This window comes from Glycine max, chromosome 10, assembly GCF_000004515.6.
Source record: "Glycine max cultivar Williams 82 chromosome 10, Glycine_max_v4.0, whole genome shotgun sequence".
Lineage (NCBI taxonomy): Eukaryota > Viridiplantae > Streptophyta > Magnoliopsida > Fabales > Fabaceae > Glycine > Glycine max.
The window spans coordinates 12765383-12784184 of record NC_038246.2 but is presented as its reverse complement, the minus strand read 5'-3'; the positions used below and the strand labels follow the sequence as shown (position 1 = coordinate 12784184).

Here is an 18802-nt window from a genome sequence, read left to right as displayed (position 1 = left end):
ATTGACGAAACCTGCAAACATGAATGCACAAATATCACATTACAGCTTAACCAAGAATGAAGAATACCCTAATAAATATGTTGAGTTCCTAAAAAGTAATAGCAATGGAAGGAGTGGAATGCAACAATTTAGGGTGCAGGTTTGGATGTAGGAGGATGGCTCAAGATGAATTGTGAAAGAGAGACTAATGGCAAAGAGTGAGAGAGAGTGTGGACTTGTTAACTCGTTGGCAAGTGTACCAATTTGTTTTAAGTAGTAAAAGACTCGAAAGTTCGAGTGTTGAATCCACAGGGACTTTTGGTTGCACTTAAAGTGATGCAAATCTAATTATTAAGCAATTGGAAGAAGTAGAAGAGATAAGGAATTGTAAGTGTAAAAATTGGGGGTAAAAGGAAAAGAAAGAGATAACAAGAAAAATAAACAATAATTTAATTGCAGAAAGATGAATTTAGAATGTGATTATGTTGGGGTCTAGCATGCTAAAACTACTTATGATGCAATGTTAATGATTTTCTCTATCTAATGAAATCCATGTTTCCACCCACATCTACTAAGACACTCTATCTTTGGTTTCCCGCACGAAAAGCCTAATTTATTTATTCCTTTCTCCCAAATTTCTTTGCAAAGATAAAAATAATAAATCGCATTAAGAGCATAGATATATGAAATAGGCTAAATGAATATCAATCTATTTCTAGCAATGATTTTATTTAGATACCCTTCCTCAGTTCTTTATAAAATAACCATTTTTCAATGCATTATCCCTTAAACACTATATGGATGATCAACCCATAATAAACAGAGAAGCACAAAGAAGAGTAATAGAAATAGAATTTCATTAAATAGATAATAAAAAGAGTTACATTACAAGAGTTGGCCTGCCAGGCTCCTAACAAAGGGGGTTTAGCCTCTCATAGTCATGAGAATTTTTACACTTCAGGGGCTAATGTGAATGGAAAAAGGGATTGGATTGCTAAAATGAAGGGAGGAATGGCTAAAGAATAAGGGTTTCCCCTATTAAAAGTGCTCAGGTTTTGGATTTCTTCACTGGAGAGAGCTCTGAGACTCGGTGTGTCTTTCCCTTCTGCTTCCTACTCCTTTTATAGACCTAAGGTAGCTTATTTTTCACGTTGACTGCGCGCTGAGCGTGCACTCTAGGGCTTAGCGAGAATGGCAGTTTATTCACGCTTTTAGTGCGGTGTTTGCGCTAAGTGTGACCTTGGGCTTTCTCGTGGGTCTTCTTCGCGCTAAGTGTGAGCTGGTAGCTAAGCGAGCACGCGCGCTGAGCTGGTCTTGCGCGCTAAGCGAGCTATCCAATTCTTCCAACTTTTCTTCAAGACTTTTTCTTCCAATTTTTGCATCAATTTTCCTCTAAAGCACTTGAAATCTTCTTCTTTTGACTTCTGCTAATCAAAATTTGCAGAGATATTAATTTCTTCATTATTTCATTAAAAACAACAGTAAAGTGAAAAAATTGTAATCATTCTTAGCCAAAATTAACTATCGAATTAACTCAAATTTCACAGTTATCAGGACTTTTGCGTAAAAGGAAGGAATAGGAAGGGGCAGGGGTTTTTGGGCAGTGTCAAAACTGCCTCAAGTTATGATGCTTGCGCTTAGCGAGCATGCCTCACTTAGCGCTCAGCCTAACAATTACTGTGCATTAATGATTCACGTGCTTAGTGAGCCAACCCCGCTTAGCGCACCAAGGATGACCGTCCTTTGGTCTTCCCTCCCAAATTTGAAATATATATATATATATATATATATATATATATATATATATATATATATATATATATATATATATATATATATATATTTCTTCATTAGCATTACGCTCAGAGGGAGAGTGTCTGCTAAGTGTAGGTCCCGCAGTGAGCGCGCTTAGCACGTGGATGCGCGCATAGCGCATGGGTGACATCATAAATTGTGCTTTAAGTTATTCCTAGATGTCCTCCACACCCCCTAGACTACAACAAATACTCAACTATCTTTCCTAAGAATGAAAAACAACAATGCATTTAAAGAAAAGAAAAAGAAAGAGGAAAAGTAAGAAATCATGGGTTGCCTCACAGTAAGCGCTTCTTTAACGTCACTAGCTTGACTTGAGGCCCTTCATGGGTCCTAGAGATGGATGATGGTGGTCAGTCTCTCGACACTGCCACCATTGTATATCTTCAACCTCTGACTGTTGACTATCCAATTTTTCTCAGGATTAGGTGTGGCAGGTTTTATTAACTCTATTGCTCTGGAGGGCTTCACTTCTTTGACCATGAATGGCCCGGACCACTTGGATTTGAGCTTTCCAGGGAAAAGCCTCAGCCGTGAATTATACAATGACACTTGTTGTCTGGGATAAACGGTCTTTCTCAGTAGCTTCTTATCATGATACATCTTCATCTTTTGCTTATAATGCCTGGAGGATTCATAGGTGTTGAGCCTCATTTCCTCCAACTCCATCAGCTGCAATCTCCGCTTCTCTCCAGATAGTGAGCCATTGAAGTTGAGGAATTTGAGGGCCCAATAGGCCCTATGCTTTAGCTCCATCAGCAAGTGACATGCCTTCCCATAGACCATCTAAAATGGTGAGAGGCCTATAGGAGTCTTGAATACAGTCTTGTAGGCCCATAAAGCATCGTCCAGCTTTGCTGCCCAATCTTTTCTTGCGGATGCAATGGTCTTCTCCTGGATTCTCTTCAACTCTCTGTTTGACACTTCTGCCTGGCCATTGGTCTAGGGATGATAAGGTGAAGCCATCTCTGTTCGAAGAGTGATGAGATAGTATTTCAGCTCCATTATTGTAGTGATCAGCAACCAACTCAAACGGTTAAGCAGATCCGATTTGTGGGTGTATCTAGAGAAGTAGATACTTACCTCACCATCAACCCAAGTGTACCCGAAAAAGCGTGATAAGAGGAGACACAATTTTTCCTTTAGCACAGGACGCTTCTTGTGTCGAAGTCCAACTTCCGTAGAGGTCCCCAGTCAAATAGCAGCAATCGGAGTTGGGGCCTCAATGTTATCATTCATCCTTTTTTGCAGTAGGTTTAGAAACATCAAGAAGTTGCTAGATTCCCTTTTAGTGGAAGATTCATCCAATGAGGTGGAAGGATCCGGTCCTGATGAGTTAGAACCAGAAGACACCACCATGACCTCATCATAATATTTGCGAACTTTTGACCCATTATCGACCGACTCCCTTGATAAACCTTCGACCAAAACCATTACTTTTAGTTTACAACACATACCTAAAAGAACAAGAATTTACAACACACTACTCGATTGAGAGCAAAGAATAATGAAAGGTGGAAAGTGAATAGGGTTCCCCCCCCCCCCTCATTTTTATAGGAGTTGGGCCTCTGAAGAAACCCAACTGACAACCACTCCCCACCGTCTGATTAGAGTAGATCTACAACTAGAAGCACAAGACATTTTGATACCCAACGTGGGCAGTTGAAGAGACGTGCAATGTAACTGTTACGTTTGTGATGTAACCGTTACATCGTGGCATCAAAAAACCTAACCGTAAGAGAAGAAGATGGTAACCGCTCTGACATAATAACTTAACATAAAACCCTTCTTTTTGGTCAAGGCCAAAAAAGGGCTTCGGGGAATAAGTATTCGGACAGGACGATAACACACCTAATGCACAACATGTCCTATGAAGTTGAATACCCTTTCGGCCAATCGACATAGTCCATACAACATGTCTCAGCCTTCAATACTTGGGTACCATTTGATGATGATTATGGTTAATAAACCCACTTAAAGATAATTGCCCAATCAGAAGCACTGAAACAAGATTAAGAGACATATTACTTAACTGGTAATCAGAACATGCATGCCCAGAGACCCAAGGTCCAATAAGGTCGGTATATAAAGGGAAGAATCACCCAGGTAAAAACCAATGTTCACTTCAATATTCATTTTACATCATTAATAATTTTGAACCAAACTCTTACTTGAGTGTTGGAGTGCCTTTTACATGTACTCTTCCTTTCGAATTCATATACATCAGAGATATTGACAAATTACCATTAGAAAGACCATTTGGCTGAGCAAAAGAGCCTTCGGTATTGTAGACCATGTCCTGTCCGTTCGTGACAGGAACACTAACTATTTTCAGTTTGCTTCTTATGATGAGTAATTTTTGTGTGAGCCTTTCAAGTTTCAATGGTAAGAAATGTACATTCACATTTCTATACAAAACCTTAAATCATTATTCTTAATAGAATAATAATTTTCTAGGATATATATAGGACAATGTAGGGAGAAAGGACCACATGCACTAGCAATGAAACCAAGACAAACTACGTACTATATAGGACCACACTCACACGTATTTAGCAAGAAACCAAGGAACAAAATTAAAAGGTACGGATTTTAATATTTTATAGGCCAGGTTTAGCGTATTATAAACATGATTCACTTTCATGCTAATATATTTAATCTTTTTTTTAATGGAGCTATTATATTTAATCTTATCGCATATGACGTTGGAATTGATTTATGATCAACCTTTTAAATATATATATTTTTTAAAATAAGATCAACCTTTTAAATTTTATGTAACTTACTACCGAAAAAATTAGCGAACAATTTTTTTTTCTTGTTGTGTTCCAGTAATTACTTAGTAGGTTTTTTTTAAAGGCAATTACTTGGTAGGTTAATATGCACTGCACACACAAAAAAAAAAAAAAAAACTAACTAACCACTCATCCTCAGTATAGATTTTTCTTTAACAAAAATAAAAATGAATTTTCTAGTATAAATTCCAATGGTATATATGATGTATTGTATTAACAAATAGTTCTATATTGATATATGAAATTGATAGATACAATCAATGCATTATAGCATTGGAATTTATACTGGAATTTTCATATATTTTCTCAATTATTAGTACGATATATAGAATGGCGACAATGTTAATCATTCTCAATTACTAATATATTATTAGTACCATATATCATACTAATAAGGGTGAAATATATGACCAATAGTTGATATAGGATATTTTAATAGTGATAGGTACCTGATTTGATTTATATTTTACATAAAGATTATAAATTTTGTGAAAGAATTTGGTGACATTAATTATTGATATATAAAATCAGTTATTTTAATAAATCACATGTTTTTTTATCAACAAACCAAACATGTGTATATATAATGAGAGGTATTAGGTGTACCCATATTTTCCACCAAAAATAATTATACTCAAGTCGAATACAATAATTATGATGTAAAATAATGTTTTTGCTTTTGAATATTTCCTGTAATTAAGTATTTAAAATTTGAATTTGAGATAAATGAGAATAATTCCGCAATAGTTATTCTAGGCATTGGATAAATAGTTAAATTTATCTTTAAAAGTGTGATGTATCAATAAATTAATTTTTGAAAGATAAAAAATACAAATTTAATCCTGAATTTGCAAAAATAGACTAACTATTTTCAGTTTGCTTCCTATGATGAGTAATTTTTGTGTGAGCTAGCCTTTCAACTTTTAATGGTAAGAAATGTACATTCACATTTCTGTACAAAACCTTAAATCATTATTCTTAATAGAATACCAATTTTCTTGGATATATATAGGACAGTGTAGGGAGAAAGGACCACATGCACTAGGAATGAAACCAAGAAGACAAACTACGTACTATATAGGACAACACTCACGTATTTAGCAAGAAACCAAGTAGGAAGAAAATTAAGAGGTACGGATTTTAATATTTTATAGGCCAGGTTTAGCGTATTATATATATTAGTTACATAATTCACTTTCATGCTAATATATTTAATCTTTTTTTTAATGGAGCTATTATATTTAATTAACTTTATTGCATATGATGTTGGAATTGATTTATGATCAACCTTGTAAATATTTTTTTCAAAAAAAAATAATTAAAGATCAACCTTTTAAATTTTATGTAACAAACTTTACTAAAAAAAATTAGCAAACAATTTTTTTTCTGGTTGCGTTCCAGTAATTACTTAGTAGGTTTTTTTAAAGGCAATTACTTGGTAGGTTAATATGCATTACACAAAAAAAAAAAGCAAAAAAAAAAAACTAACGGCTCATCCTCAGTATAGATGTTTCTTTAACAAAAACAAAAATGAATTTTCTAGTATAAATTCCAATGGTATATTACATGATGTATTGTATTAACAAATAGTTCTATATTGATATATGAAATTGATAGATATGCAATCGATGCATTATGGCATTGGAATTTATACTGGAAATTTCATTTATTTTCTCAATTATTAGTACGATGCGTAGAATGGCGACAGTGTTAATCATTCTATATTTTCTCAATTAGTAATATATTATTAGTACGATATATCACACTAATAAGGGTGAAATATATGACCAATAGTTGATATTGGATATTTTTAATAGTGATAGGTACCTGATTTGATTTGAATTTTACATCAAAGATTATAAATTTTGTGAAAGAATTTGGTGACATTAATTATTGATATATAAAATCAGTTATTTTAATAAATCACATGTTTTTTTTTATCAATAAACCAAACATGTGTATATGTAATATATTAGGTATTAGGTGTACCCATATTTTCCACCAAAAATAATTGTACTCAAGTCCAATACGATAATTATGATGTAAAATAATGTTTTTTTCTTTTGAATATTTCATGTAATTAAATATTTAAGATTTGAACTTGAGATAAACTAGAATAATTCTGCAATAGTTACTTTAAGAATTGGATAAATAGTTAAATTTATCTTTGAAAATGTGACGTCTTAATAAATTGATTCTTGAAAGATAAAAAATACAAATTTAATTCCAAATATACAAAAAAGTGCGACAAATTAATTCTAATGTTAAATTTGTGAGATTATTTTGTCATTAAGTTATAATATTCAAGGATCAATTTGACAATAAGTTATATTTTTTAAGGACTAATTTGACAATAAATTATATTTTTCGAGAATTAATTTGACATTAAGTTGCAAAAATTTAAAAACTAATTTGTTATTAAATTATTTACAGAACTAATTTATCATATTTTTTTATATATTCAAGAATTAAATTTATATTTCTTATTTTTTGTTGGGACCAATTTGTCAGTGAGGGATAAATTTATCTATTTACCCTCCACACATTAGCTGGTTTTTTTTTTTTTTTTTTTCATTTTATAGCTAGATGACCACCATATAAGAATGCTGAATTTAGTTGTGTTTTTCTAAGTTGATAATTGTTAATTTTTCAACATTAATGGCTGATTTTGGTGACTATTTTGGGTTGCTTTTCATTTGGCTAGCCTCCATCTTCATTTTACGTGTAATATTATTCACAAAGTCTCGCATCAAGTCACGTCTACCCCCAAGTCCTAGAGCCCTCCCTGTGTTAGGACACCTCTACCTCCTCACCAAGCTCCCCCACCAAGCATTCCACAACATCTCAATACGTTATGGTCCTTTGGTCTACCTCTTGTTCGGTTCCAAGCCTTGTGTTCTTGTTTCATCACCCGAAATGGCAAGACAATGCCTCAAAACCCACGAAACATGTTTCCTAAACCGACCCAAAAGAACCAATTTGGACTACATCACATACGGTTCTTCAGATTTTGTGTTGGCACCCTATGGACCCTATTGGAGCTTCATGAAGAGGCTTTGCATGACTGAACTCCTCGGTGGCCGCATGCTTCACCAGCACCTTCCCATTAGAGAAGAAGAAACAAAGTTGTTTTTTAAGAGTATGATGAAAAAGGCTTGTTTTGGAGAGGAGGTGAACATAGGGAAGGAGCTAGCCATGTTGGCAAATAACATAATCACAAGGATGGCTTTGGGAAGAAGGTGTTGTGATGATGTTGAAGGGGAGGGGGACCAATTGATTGAGTTGGTGAAAGAGATGACTGAGCTAGGTGGGAAGTTCAACTTGGGAGACATGTTGTGGTTTGTTAAGAGGTTGGATTTGCAAGGGTTTGGTAAAAGGCTTGAGAGTGTTAGGAGTAGGTATGATGCCATAATGGAGAAGATCATGAAGGAGCATGAAGATGCAAGAAAGAAGGAAATGGGTGGAGATGAAGCAGTGAGGGATTTACTTGATATTCTACTTGATATCTATAATGATGAAAGTTCAGAGATTGGATTAACGAGAGAAAATATCAAGGCCTTCATTATGGTAATTAATTAACATTTCCTTTTATTATTTCATCCAAAAAACAATTATTTTGTTAAAAAAGTTTAATTTCTATACACAATAGTCTAAAAAAAATACAATGTCATTCAATAAAAAATAATAATAAATATAACTTTTATGGTGATTATTGTAGAAATCTACAAACTTACCATTCATGTCAATTTGTAATTAAATAACAATATAAAATTCGGTGTGTAGACTATTTTCTATTGAGTAAAAAAAAAAAAGACTACTTTCTCTCTTGTTAAAATTAGATATAAGAAGCAAGTAATTTGTTTTTGGTGTTATATTTTAGAGGAAAGAGGAGACTATAGTAAGCTTTTTGGTTATGTAATTTGCAGAACATGTTTGGTGCTGGAACTGAGACATCAGCCACTACAATAGAATGGGCTTTGGCTGAGCTAATAAACCATCCAGATATCATGTTAAAAGCAAGGCAAGAGATTGATTCCGTGGTTGGTAAGAATAGATTGGTTGAGGAATCAGATATTCTCAACCTTCCCTATGTTCAGTCCATAGTGAAGGAAACAATGAGGCTTCACCCCACAGGGCCCTTAATAGTGAGGCAATCCACTGAAGACTGTAATGTTAATGGGTATGACATTCCAGCAATGACCACTTTGTTTGTAAATGTGTGGGCCATTGGTAGGGACCCTAACTATTGGGAAAATCCACTTGAGTTTAAGCCAGAGAGGTTCCTTAACGAAGAGGGACAGAGCCCTTTGGATCTGAAGGGGCAGCATTTTGAACTTTTGTCATTTGGAGCTGGGAGAAGAAGCTGCCCTGGTGCTTCACTAGCTTTGCAGATTATTCCCAACACCCTAGCTGGAATGATTCAGTGTTTTGAATGGAAGGTTGGTGAAGAAGGGAAGGGAATGGTTGACATGGAAGAGGGACCAGGAATGGCCCTTCCTAGGGCACATCCCTTGCAATGTTTCCCTGCGGCTAGACTCCATCCTTTTGCTGAAGTCTAATCTATGCTTGTGCATGTTTTAGTCTATCCATGCATTTAATTAATGAAGAAAAAAATACCCTTTTTTTTCTTGTGTGCAAAATTAGCATGAAATGTTGCATGAACTTAAACTCCAAACCATAATGAAGGGGCAAATCAAATTGTCAGTTGATTCATGCACAGGGTGTTGCAAGTGTGTTTGTTGTACATGTAAACTATAATGTAGTTTGTTATTTTCCTGCACTGTGTATGAAATGTTTGTTTTGCCAATCATAGATCTAGTGCAAATCAAATTTGCAGAATAGAAAAAAATGGGGCAATATTAATGAGCAATCGTACAAACATGAGAGGACAAGGAAGATCAAACATTACCTACTTCTTCTATCCATGGACTACCAAGAATAACAAAGGTCGAGTCAAAAACTATATATTTATTAAGGTAGCCATTTTATAAGATTAATAAATGTTTGAAACAGCCAATATATCATAACATGATTCGCAAGTATATCAACTTCAATTATAATCAGCCAATACTTTTGGATTTTTATCATGGTTGAATTCAAACAGATTGAAATCTATGCGCAATATTACTCTTTCTACTATTATTACTGGTTAAAAATTGTTAGAATTCTTTACAGTATATAACACTTGAATTCTGTTTACAGTGAAAGATTGGAAAAAATAATTTTTAGTTGAGAAAATAGTCTATGCATGAGAGTACAACATAACTCTACAATCATCAAATAAAAAATGACTATGTTTGATAAATTTGTTTATTTTTACAAGTTTAAAAGTTATTCTAATTTCGATTTTTTATTTGTTGGGTGTAAAAGTTATTACTGAAAGTCAGAATTATTGGAATTTATGAGAAGTCGATCCTGTTGAAGAAGTGAAAAATGTCCACATGCATTTCATTGAGAAAATCATTCAAGGTATACAAGCTCAAGATTACCATCATTTTCTACACATAAGGATTACATCATAAACATCTCAATACACAAGAAAAAGAAAGAGAAATCGGAAGTCAACTTTTCCTGACACAGTTGGACTTATTGCCAAAATGTTAAAAATGGTCTCAGGATGTTTCACAAACAGTGATTCATTACTTTCAAATAAAGCCCTGAAGAGTGAAGAGCCAGTTGAAGTGAGTGAGACGGGTCAGAAACTACTTAAACAATGCTAAATTAAAATCTGATGTGCACTTCAGTTCTTGAAGTATACTCCTACTATATTGGATGAGTGGTATATATTATTAAACCAAACAGAGTAACAAATTAATTTTAATTAACCAAGCATGAGAAATAACTAATTAGCAATCCAACACTTGAAAATTAAACAACTCAACACATGATGCTTAAAATTCCTCCCAAAGTCAACAAATTGACATAAACTATTTATTGAATACTACTCAAAAGATGCTAGCCAATCCTTCCTCCTATATGAAGGCATCTTAATAAACATGGTTCTCCAATCCTTATTTGTAAACTTCTCCAAAACATTGTTATAAATTTTAGGGGAAATATCATTCATGAATTTCAATAATTCCATGCAAGTTTCCACAGAATAACGATCCATTACTGGACTAGTAGCTAGTACTTTATATCGATTTGCCTTGGCTCTTGAAATTTTTGCCCTTGCTTTTGTTAATTCAGTTCATTTGCTGAGAGCCACTTCTAACATCTCAAGACTAGAATCTTTCATCTCCCAATGTCGATGCTCACTTGAAAATCCATTAGCTTTCCTTTTAGTGCCAAGTTCTTGCTAATTGTTCCCATCAACATCATCATCAATCTCAATATGCATACCTTTTGAAATAAAGTCTCTCTATATTTTTCTGTCCTGATCAAAAGTTTGGTGGCTCTTGAGTAGAAATTTGACTAAATGGTCTAGTGGTTTTGCTAGAATTGAATTTCTACAAAATGAAAAGTGAACAACTTTAATATGAAGTATATTCATACACTAAGATAATATATATAACAATGATAATGATATTTCTTAAACACAGTTTAATTCACTATGTACACATATCTTCCTATACTTTTCATTTTAGGAGCATTCACTTTATTAGATTTGGAATTCCATGTAACTCTTGTATGAGATAGCAAAGTTGAAAAATTCATGATGTTGAAGTTGTAGGCAATTAAACTTTCCCTTTGATCTCTCTACATTATAAGGCAGGGGCTGCTCCAATTATCTTTATGCAATTCATTGTTTATATCCTCCCAAACTAATGTCTTAAATGTTAACCCTTGCAATTCATTGTTTATATCCTCCCCCTAATGTCTTAAATGCTAACCCTTGCAACTATCCCACGCATTTTCACTTGATCATAAATTGTTTCGATCATTCAATTAACCCTTTGTGTTGTCCATTCCCTTCTCACTTTTTTCTCCATTTTATGCTACTAGTTTCATATGAAACATACTTGACAACCAATACTTATGAGTTTAATCACAGTCACTCAAATTAATTTTATGGGGGCGTTTAATGATCATAAAAACAATGATCATTCTCTCATTTTTTATATGAGACATTTCATTTCTCACTTTTAAAAATTTTGTAATTTTATTCTTTATGTCTAATTTCATGATTTATGTATTAAGTAAAGTTTGACTGACACATGTTTATTTATTATCTAAGTAGTGACAAATGTTTTTTAAAATTATTTAATCGTTAACAAACATAATTTATTAAAAAAATAATTAAAAAGCTATACAGTCGGCGTTTAATGATCATAAAAACAATGATCATTCTCTCATTTTTTTAATTGAGACAAAATGTCTCAATTAAAAAAATAAGGGAACTAAAATCCAGAATTTTTTTAAGAGTAAGAGACAAAATATCTTAATTAAAAACTAAGAAGACTAAAATCACAGATTTAAAAAATAAGAGAACGAAAATTATATTTTAACCAATTTTTTTTATTATTATTATGTACAACATGGCCCTTAACTATTTATTATTATTGTTGTTGTGAAATTCCCTTTTAACTATTTAAAAATATTTAACTTAGTTTTTTAGCTTTGGATAACTCTCTCAATAATTAAACAATTTAAATTTTCAGCCATGCATATCATCATAATTTTTAATTATGAGTTACATATGTTTTTCCAATTAAATTATATTTAATAATTTTTTAAAATTAATAATAACATGTTTTTTTTTAAAAATCAGCAAAAAATCATTCAACTGGTACCAGTGGTACCTATATAATGTCAGTACAATAAACTTTGGTTGTAGCAACAGGGTTAATATATATTATAATATTAGCAATCTAATATCAACTAACCCCGAATCTACCAGCCAACTACTATAAGAATTACCAGGACATGTATCCAAAACGAAAGCCATGAAAACACCCATCCAGATCTCTACCTCCCAATTTGCAACTTGCAAAAGTATCCTACATAAACATTCACCCTGTGTTGTCATCACTAGTCATATTCATATACAGTCCATATAACCATATCGCCTTCCTTCCTCGCTTTCCTAATATAAATCCGCCAGACATGCAGAGATATTGCTATTCCACTGTACGAATGAATAGTTGCATGTTCCTGACAGAGACCGTAACCAAGACCAAACAATAAATTTAACATCCTGCACCATGACAGAACAATCAACCGAATCCATATTAAATATCACACCATTTCGCTTCTTCCAAATGCAAAGTATAACTGCTCCCCTGATACCTTTCCAAGTACGAATCTCCTTATTTGTCCTACCAATACCCAAATGTGCCCAGATGTGGCCTTGTAACGAATCAGGGAAAAACTGTTAACTGTTTGACTCTTGAAACATATTTTTTAAATTGTTGCTAGTTTTTGTTTAGGATATGCTGTTATGCTGCAGATATGTTGTTAGGCTGTTATGCTGTTCATATATGTTGTTAGGCTGTTTGTTTTTAAATTTATCTTCTATTTTTTAGGCAACAACCCATAGGAGTTTTATCTATATATTTTAGCATCTCTTTGTAAAATATACTCTGCATTCCAGATCAATAAAACAGCCTTCTTCTGCAGTAATATCCTGAGTTTCTTTATCTTTTAATCCTTCATATCTTTCTAAAAACAACAAATTGGTATCAGAGCCTTATTCTGAGGGATCTGAGAGATTGAGAGAACCCATACACATTCAAAACACAAACACACATAACCTGGTCAGAATGAATCCAGAAGGTTCATCCATTCCACTTACACTTCCGCTGTTTGATGGTAAAAGTTATCATCTCTGAGCTTTTAGAATGGAAGCCTATCTCGAAGCAGGTGATTTGTGGGAAGCTGTTGAAGATGTGTACGAAGTCGAACCCTTGCCGGACAATCCAACGGTTGCTCAAATAAAAAAATCACAAAGAAAGGAAGCAGAGAAAGTCAAAAGCAAAAGCAACTTTGCTTGCAACAGTTTCATCCACCATTCTAGCCAGAATAATGACACTTAAAACAGCCAATCAGATTTGAGACTTTTTGAAACAAGAGTATGAAGGAAATGAAAAGGTTAAAGGCATGCAGGTGCTGAATTTTATCCGAGAATTTGAAATGCTGAGAATGAAGGAATAAAAAATGATTAAGGAATACTCTGATAGGCTTCTTGGCATAGTCAATAATGTAAGGCTCCTAGGTACTGAATTTTCAGATGCTAGAATTGTTCAAAAAATTCTAGTCACAATACCTGAAAAGTTTGAAGCCACAATTGCATCTCTGGAGAATTCAAGGAATTTGTCAAGCATTACATTGGCTGAATTGTTGAATGCACTACAAGCACAAGAACAAAGGAGGCTTATGAGGCAAGAAGGGTATGTTGAGGGTGCTTTTCAGGCCAGATCACAGAATTACAAAGGAGGCAAAAATAACAAGAAGAAGCAGAGCAACAACAAAAATGGCCAAAGCAGCAAGACACGTGTCTTTTCACCTTGTCCTTATTGCAAAAAAAATAATCACCCACACTATAAGTGTTGGTGGAGACCAGACATAAAATGCCACAAGTGTGGTCAATTAGGACATGTGGAAAGAATATGCAAGACTCAACAACAACAACAAGGAGAAGCCAAGGCTTCTGAAGATCAGCCTATGGAGGAGCAGCTGTTTGTAGCATCATGCTTTGCAACCAACACCACTACGGAGAGCTGGCTTATAGACAGTGGTTGCACAAACCACATGACTTATGATCGTGAACTTTTCAAAGAATTGGACGAGACAACTATTTCCAAAGTCAGAATTGGAAATGGAGCACTTATTGTAGTAAAAGGCAAGGGAACGGTTGCAATTGAAGGCCACTCAGGTTTGAAATTAATTTCTGATGTATTATATGTTCCTGAAATTAATCAAAACCTTTTAAGTGTTACTCAACTGCTGGAGAAAGGATATAAGGTGCTGTTTGAGGACAAAAACTGTGTGATTAAAGATGCAAACAACATAGAAATGATCAAAGTTCAAATGAAAGGCAAGAGTTTTGTCTTGGACTTGATGAATGAGGAGCAACAAGCAGCTGTACACAAAGAGGATGATAATACAATGCTTTGGCACAAGAGATTGGGGCACTTTCATCATGCTGCACTACTTTTCATGAAAAAGAACAACATAGTGAAAGATATGCCAAAATTAGACGATTTACCTCCAAAATGTGTTGCTTGCCAATATGGAAAGCAAACCAGACTTCCTTTTCAACAAAACAAGACTTGGAGGGCTTCACAAAAGCTGCAGTTAGTACACACAGATGTGGGAGGACCCATGAAAACACCATCATTGAATGGCAGTAAGTATTATATTGCATTCATTGATGATTATTCAAGAATGTGTTGGATTTATTCTATGAAGTTTAAATCTGATGTTGCTGACATCTTTGTGAAGTTTAAAGCTTGGGTTGAAACTCAAAGTGGATGCAAGATGCAGGTGATCAGGTCCGATAATGGAACTGAATATACCTCTGAAAAATTTAACAAGTTTTGTGTAGATGCAAGCATTGAACATCAATTGACAGCACCATACACTCCGCAACAGAATGGGGTTGTCGAGAGGAAAAACCGAACAATTATGGAGATGACAAGGTGCTTACTTCATGACAAAGGGCTACCAAAGGAATTTTGGGCAGAGGCTGCACACACAGCAGTTTTTTTGCTGAATAGGTTACCAACAAAAGCTTTGCAGAAAAAGACTCCATTTGAAGCATGGCACGACTACAAACCAAAGCTAACAAATTTGAAGACATTTGGCTGCCTATGTTTCTCTTACATACCTCAAGTAAATAGAGACAAGCTTGACAAGAAAGCAGAACCTGGAATTTTTGTGGGTTATAGCTCAACTTCAAAGGCCTACAGAATCTACCTACCACAGAGAAACAAAGTAATCGTCAGCAGGGATGCCAAATTTCTGGAGTCAGATAGTTGGGACTGGAAAAATGATAAGAGGTTTGAGTTTCAGGAGGAGAATGAAGATGTTGATGAAGAACCCATCAGAGGAACCAGATCACTTTCAGACATCTACCAAAGGTGTAATGTTGTTGTAATGGAGCTTGAGGGATATGAAGAAGCTACCGCTGATCAGAAATGGAGAAATGCAATGAAAGAGGAGCTTATAATGATTGAAAAAAAATAAAACATGGGAGCTGGTGGACAGACCTAACCACAAGAAAGCGATTGGTGTCAAGTGGGTTTATAGAACCAAGCTCAACTCAGATGGTTCTGTAAACAAATACAAGGCAAGGCTTGTTGTTAAAGGATATGCTCAAGTGTTTGGTGTTGATTTTTCAGAGACTTTTGCCCCAGTTGCCAGACTAGAAACCATAAGAATGTTGATGTCTCTTGCTGCACAAAAAGGTTGGATTATACATCAAATGGATGTGAAATCAGCCTTCTTAAATGGATACTTGGAGGAAGAAATTTTTGTTGAGCAACCTGAAGGGTTCGTTGTTCAAGGACAGGAGGAGAAAGTATATCGATTAAGGAAAGCTTTTTATGGTTTAAAGCAGGCACCGCGGTCATGGTATAGCAGAATTGATGCACACTTGGTGAACTTAGGCTTCAAAAAAAGTTTAAGTGAATCTACTTTATATGTGAAGAAGACTGATGGTGAAATGCTTGTAGTATCTCTATATGTTGATGATCTACTGGTTTCGGGAAGCAGCGGGGAGCATATTGACAAGTTCAAGGAAGAAATGAAAGATGCTTTTGAAATGACAGACCTTGGAAGGATGACATTCTTTCTCGGTATGCAGGTGGATCAAAAACAGAATGAAATATTTCTTTGCCAGGAAAAATATGCAAAATAAATTCTCAAGAAGTTCAACATGGAAGGGTGCAAACCAACTGCAACTCCAATGAATCAAAAGGAGAAGTTCTACAAAGAAGATGGAGCTGAAAAAGTGGATGAAAAGTTGTATAGGAGCCTTATAGGCTGCCTAATGTATTTAAGTGCATCAAGGCCTGACATCTTGCATGCAGTAAGCTTGTTATCAAGGTACATGAACTGTGCTAGTAGAATTCATTTTCAGGCAGCAAAAAGAATTCTTAGATATGTTAAAGGCACAATTGATTTTGGAATAAGATACCATTATGTTAAAAACTTCAGACTTCATGGTTATTCTGATAGTGATTGGGCTGGATGTGCTGATGATATGAGAAGTACTTCAGGTTATCTTTTTAGCTTTGGTTCTGGAATTTTCTCATGGTATTCAAAGAAACAGGAAGTAATAGCTCAATCCACAGCAAAAGCAGAATATGTTGCTGCAACTGCTGCTGTAAATCAAGCTCTTTGGATCAGAAAGCTTATGACAGATTTGCATATGGAACAACAGGACAGTACGCAGATATTTGTGGATAATCAAGCTGCAATTTCAATTTCAAATAATCCAATGTTTCATGGCAAAACAAAACACTTCAAGATAAAGCTCTATTTTCTCAAGGAGGCACAAAAGGAAGGAGAAGTGAAATTAATTTACTGCACAACAAAGGAACAAAGTGCTGATATCCTAACAAAGGCACTTCCTAAAGCTAGATATGAATTCTTGAGGCAGAGGCTTGGTGTGTGTTGTTCCAGAGTCAAGGAGGAGTGTTAACTGTTTGACTCTTGAAACACATTTTTTAAATTGTTGCTAGTTTTTTTTAGGATATGCTGTTATGCTGCAGATATGTTGTTAGGTTGTTATGTTGTTCATATATGTTGTTAGACTGTTATGTTGTTATGCTGTTTTTAAATTTATCTTCTATTTTTTAGGCAACAACCCATAGGAGTTTTATCTATATATTTTAGCATCTCTTTGTAAAATATACTCTGCTTTCCAGATCAATAAAACAACCTTCTTCTGCAGTAATATCCTAAGTTTCTTTATCTTTTAATCCTTCATATCTTTCTAAAAACAACAAAAACAAAAGCATAATTTGATGAAATCCAGTTATAGCATGCTTGCCATATGCTTTGGGCCAACTCACAATTTATGAATACATGATATGCAGTTTCTGGGTGTTGGTTACACAGAGGGCATACCAAATCAGCTTCCTCCACAACAATTCCTCTTTCATCAAGTTCTCTAATTGGTAATCTATCCTTCATAGATCTCTACAAAAGAAATGCCACTTTGCTAGGAATTTTAAGCTTCCAAATTTCTGCCAAAGTGTTGTTAATAGCCTCCTCCTACATCTCCAAAAAACGAAGATCATAAGCCAACTTAAAAAAGCCTCCCTCTTCCACTCAAATAACTCTCTTCTCCACCATATTTCCCAACACCACCGTTCATCTCTCCAACTCCCCATCTTTCCAACCACCTCAAACTTTTGTTCTGAGATAAGGTAGAGTCTTGGGAACAAGTTTGCTAGACAATTTCCATCCACCCAAGAATCGACTCAAAATCTTGTTTTATCCCCCACCCCAATATTCCACTTCATTCCCCTATCAAACCATTTATCTTGAATACCACACCTCCACACACCCTCTTCAAATCCCTGCACCATAAACTCTCCATCCTACATATTTTGAAATAAGAACATCACACCAAACTCCCTTTTGAGCATGAAAGATATTCCATCTCCACTTCCCCCAAGACAGCCTCATTAAAACTCTCAATGCTTTTAATCCCAAGACCCCATCCTTCTCACTTTTGCAAATGTCCTTCCACTTTACCCATGCCAACAATTTCTTGTTGTCCTCATTCCCTCCGCAAAGGAAACTCCTTTGTATACTCACTAGTTTGTTGCAAACTTCGTTTGACACTTTGAAGAAGAATAGGTGAAATAAAGGCAAGGAAGAGAGAATGGAATTGATCAAACATACTCTTCCACCAAAAGAGATATGTTTATGTTTCCAAAGTGTCTATCTCTTCTCAAACTTATGAACCAGAGGTTGCCACGATTCTATCCTCCTAGGATTAATCCCAATAGGTAATCTAAAGTATATGAATGCGATAGAAAGAATTTCGCAATTTAACATGGAAGCATATCTCTCTACTACCCCAACCTCCACACCAATTGCCCCAAAACTATTCTTATGAAAGTTCACCCTTAATTCGGATATCAATTCAAACAATCTAAGAATAGCTTTGAGACAAAACACATTCTTCACACTCACCTCTCCAACAAAAATAGTGTCATCGACATATTGGAACAAGGAAATTTCACAATTTTCGTTACCCACCACATACTCCTAAAAAATATTAGTTCTTCTAACTTCTCTCACCATACCACTTAGAC

General features: G+C 34.6%; 1 protein-coding gene across 1 annotated transcript; it reads left to right on the top strand.

Moving 5' to 3' along the window:
- Positions 1–7247: 7247 nt before the first annotated feature.
- On the top strand, positions 7248–9356 carry LOC100807524 (cytochrome P450 93A3-like). Its single transcript, XM_003537140.4, has 2 exons — positions 7248–8156; positions 8516–9356. The coding sequence occupies exons 1-2, from the start codon at positions 7248–7250 to the stop codon at positions 9146–9148; spliced, it is 1542 nt and encodes a 513-aa protein (XP_003537188.1). The 3' UTR covers positions 9149–9356.
- The last annotated feature ends 9446 nt before the right edge of the window (positions 9357–18802 follow it).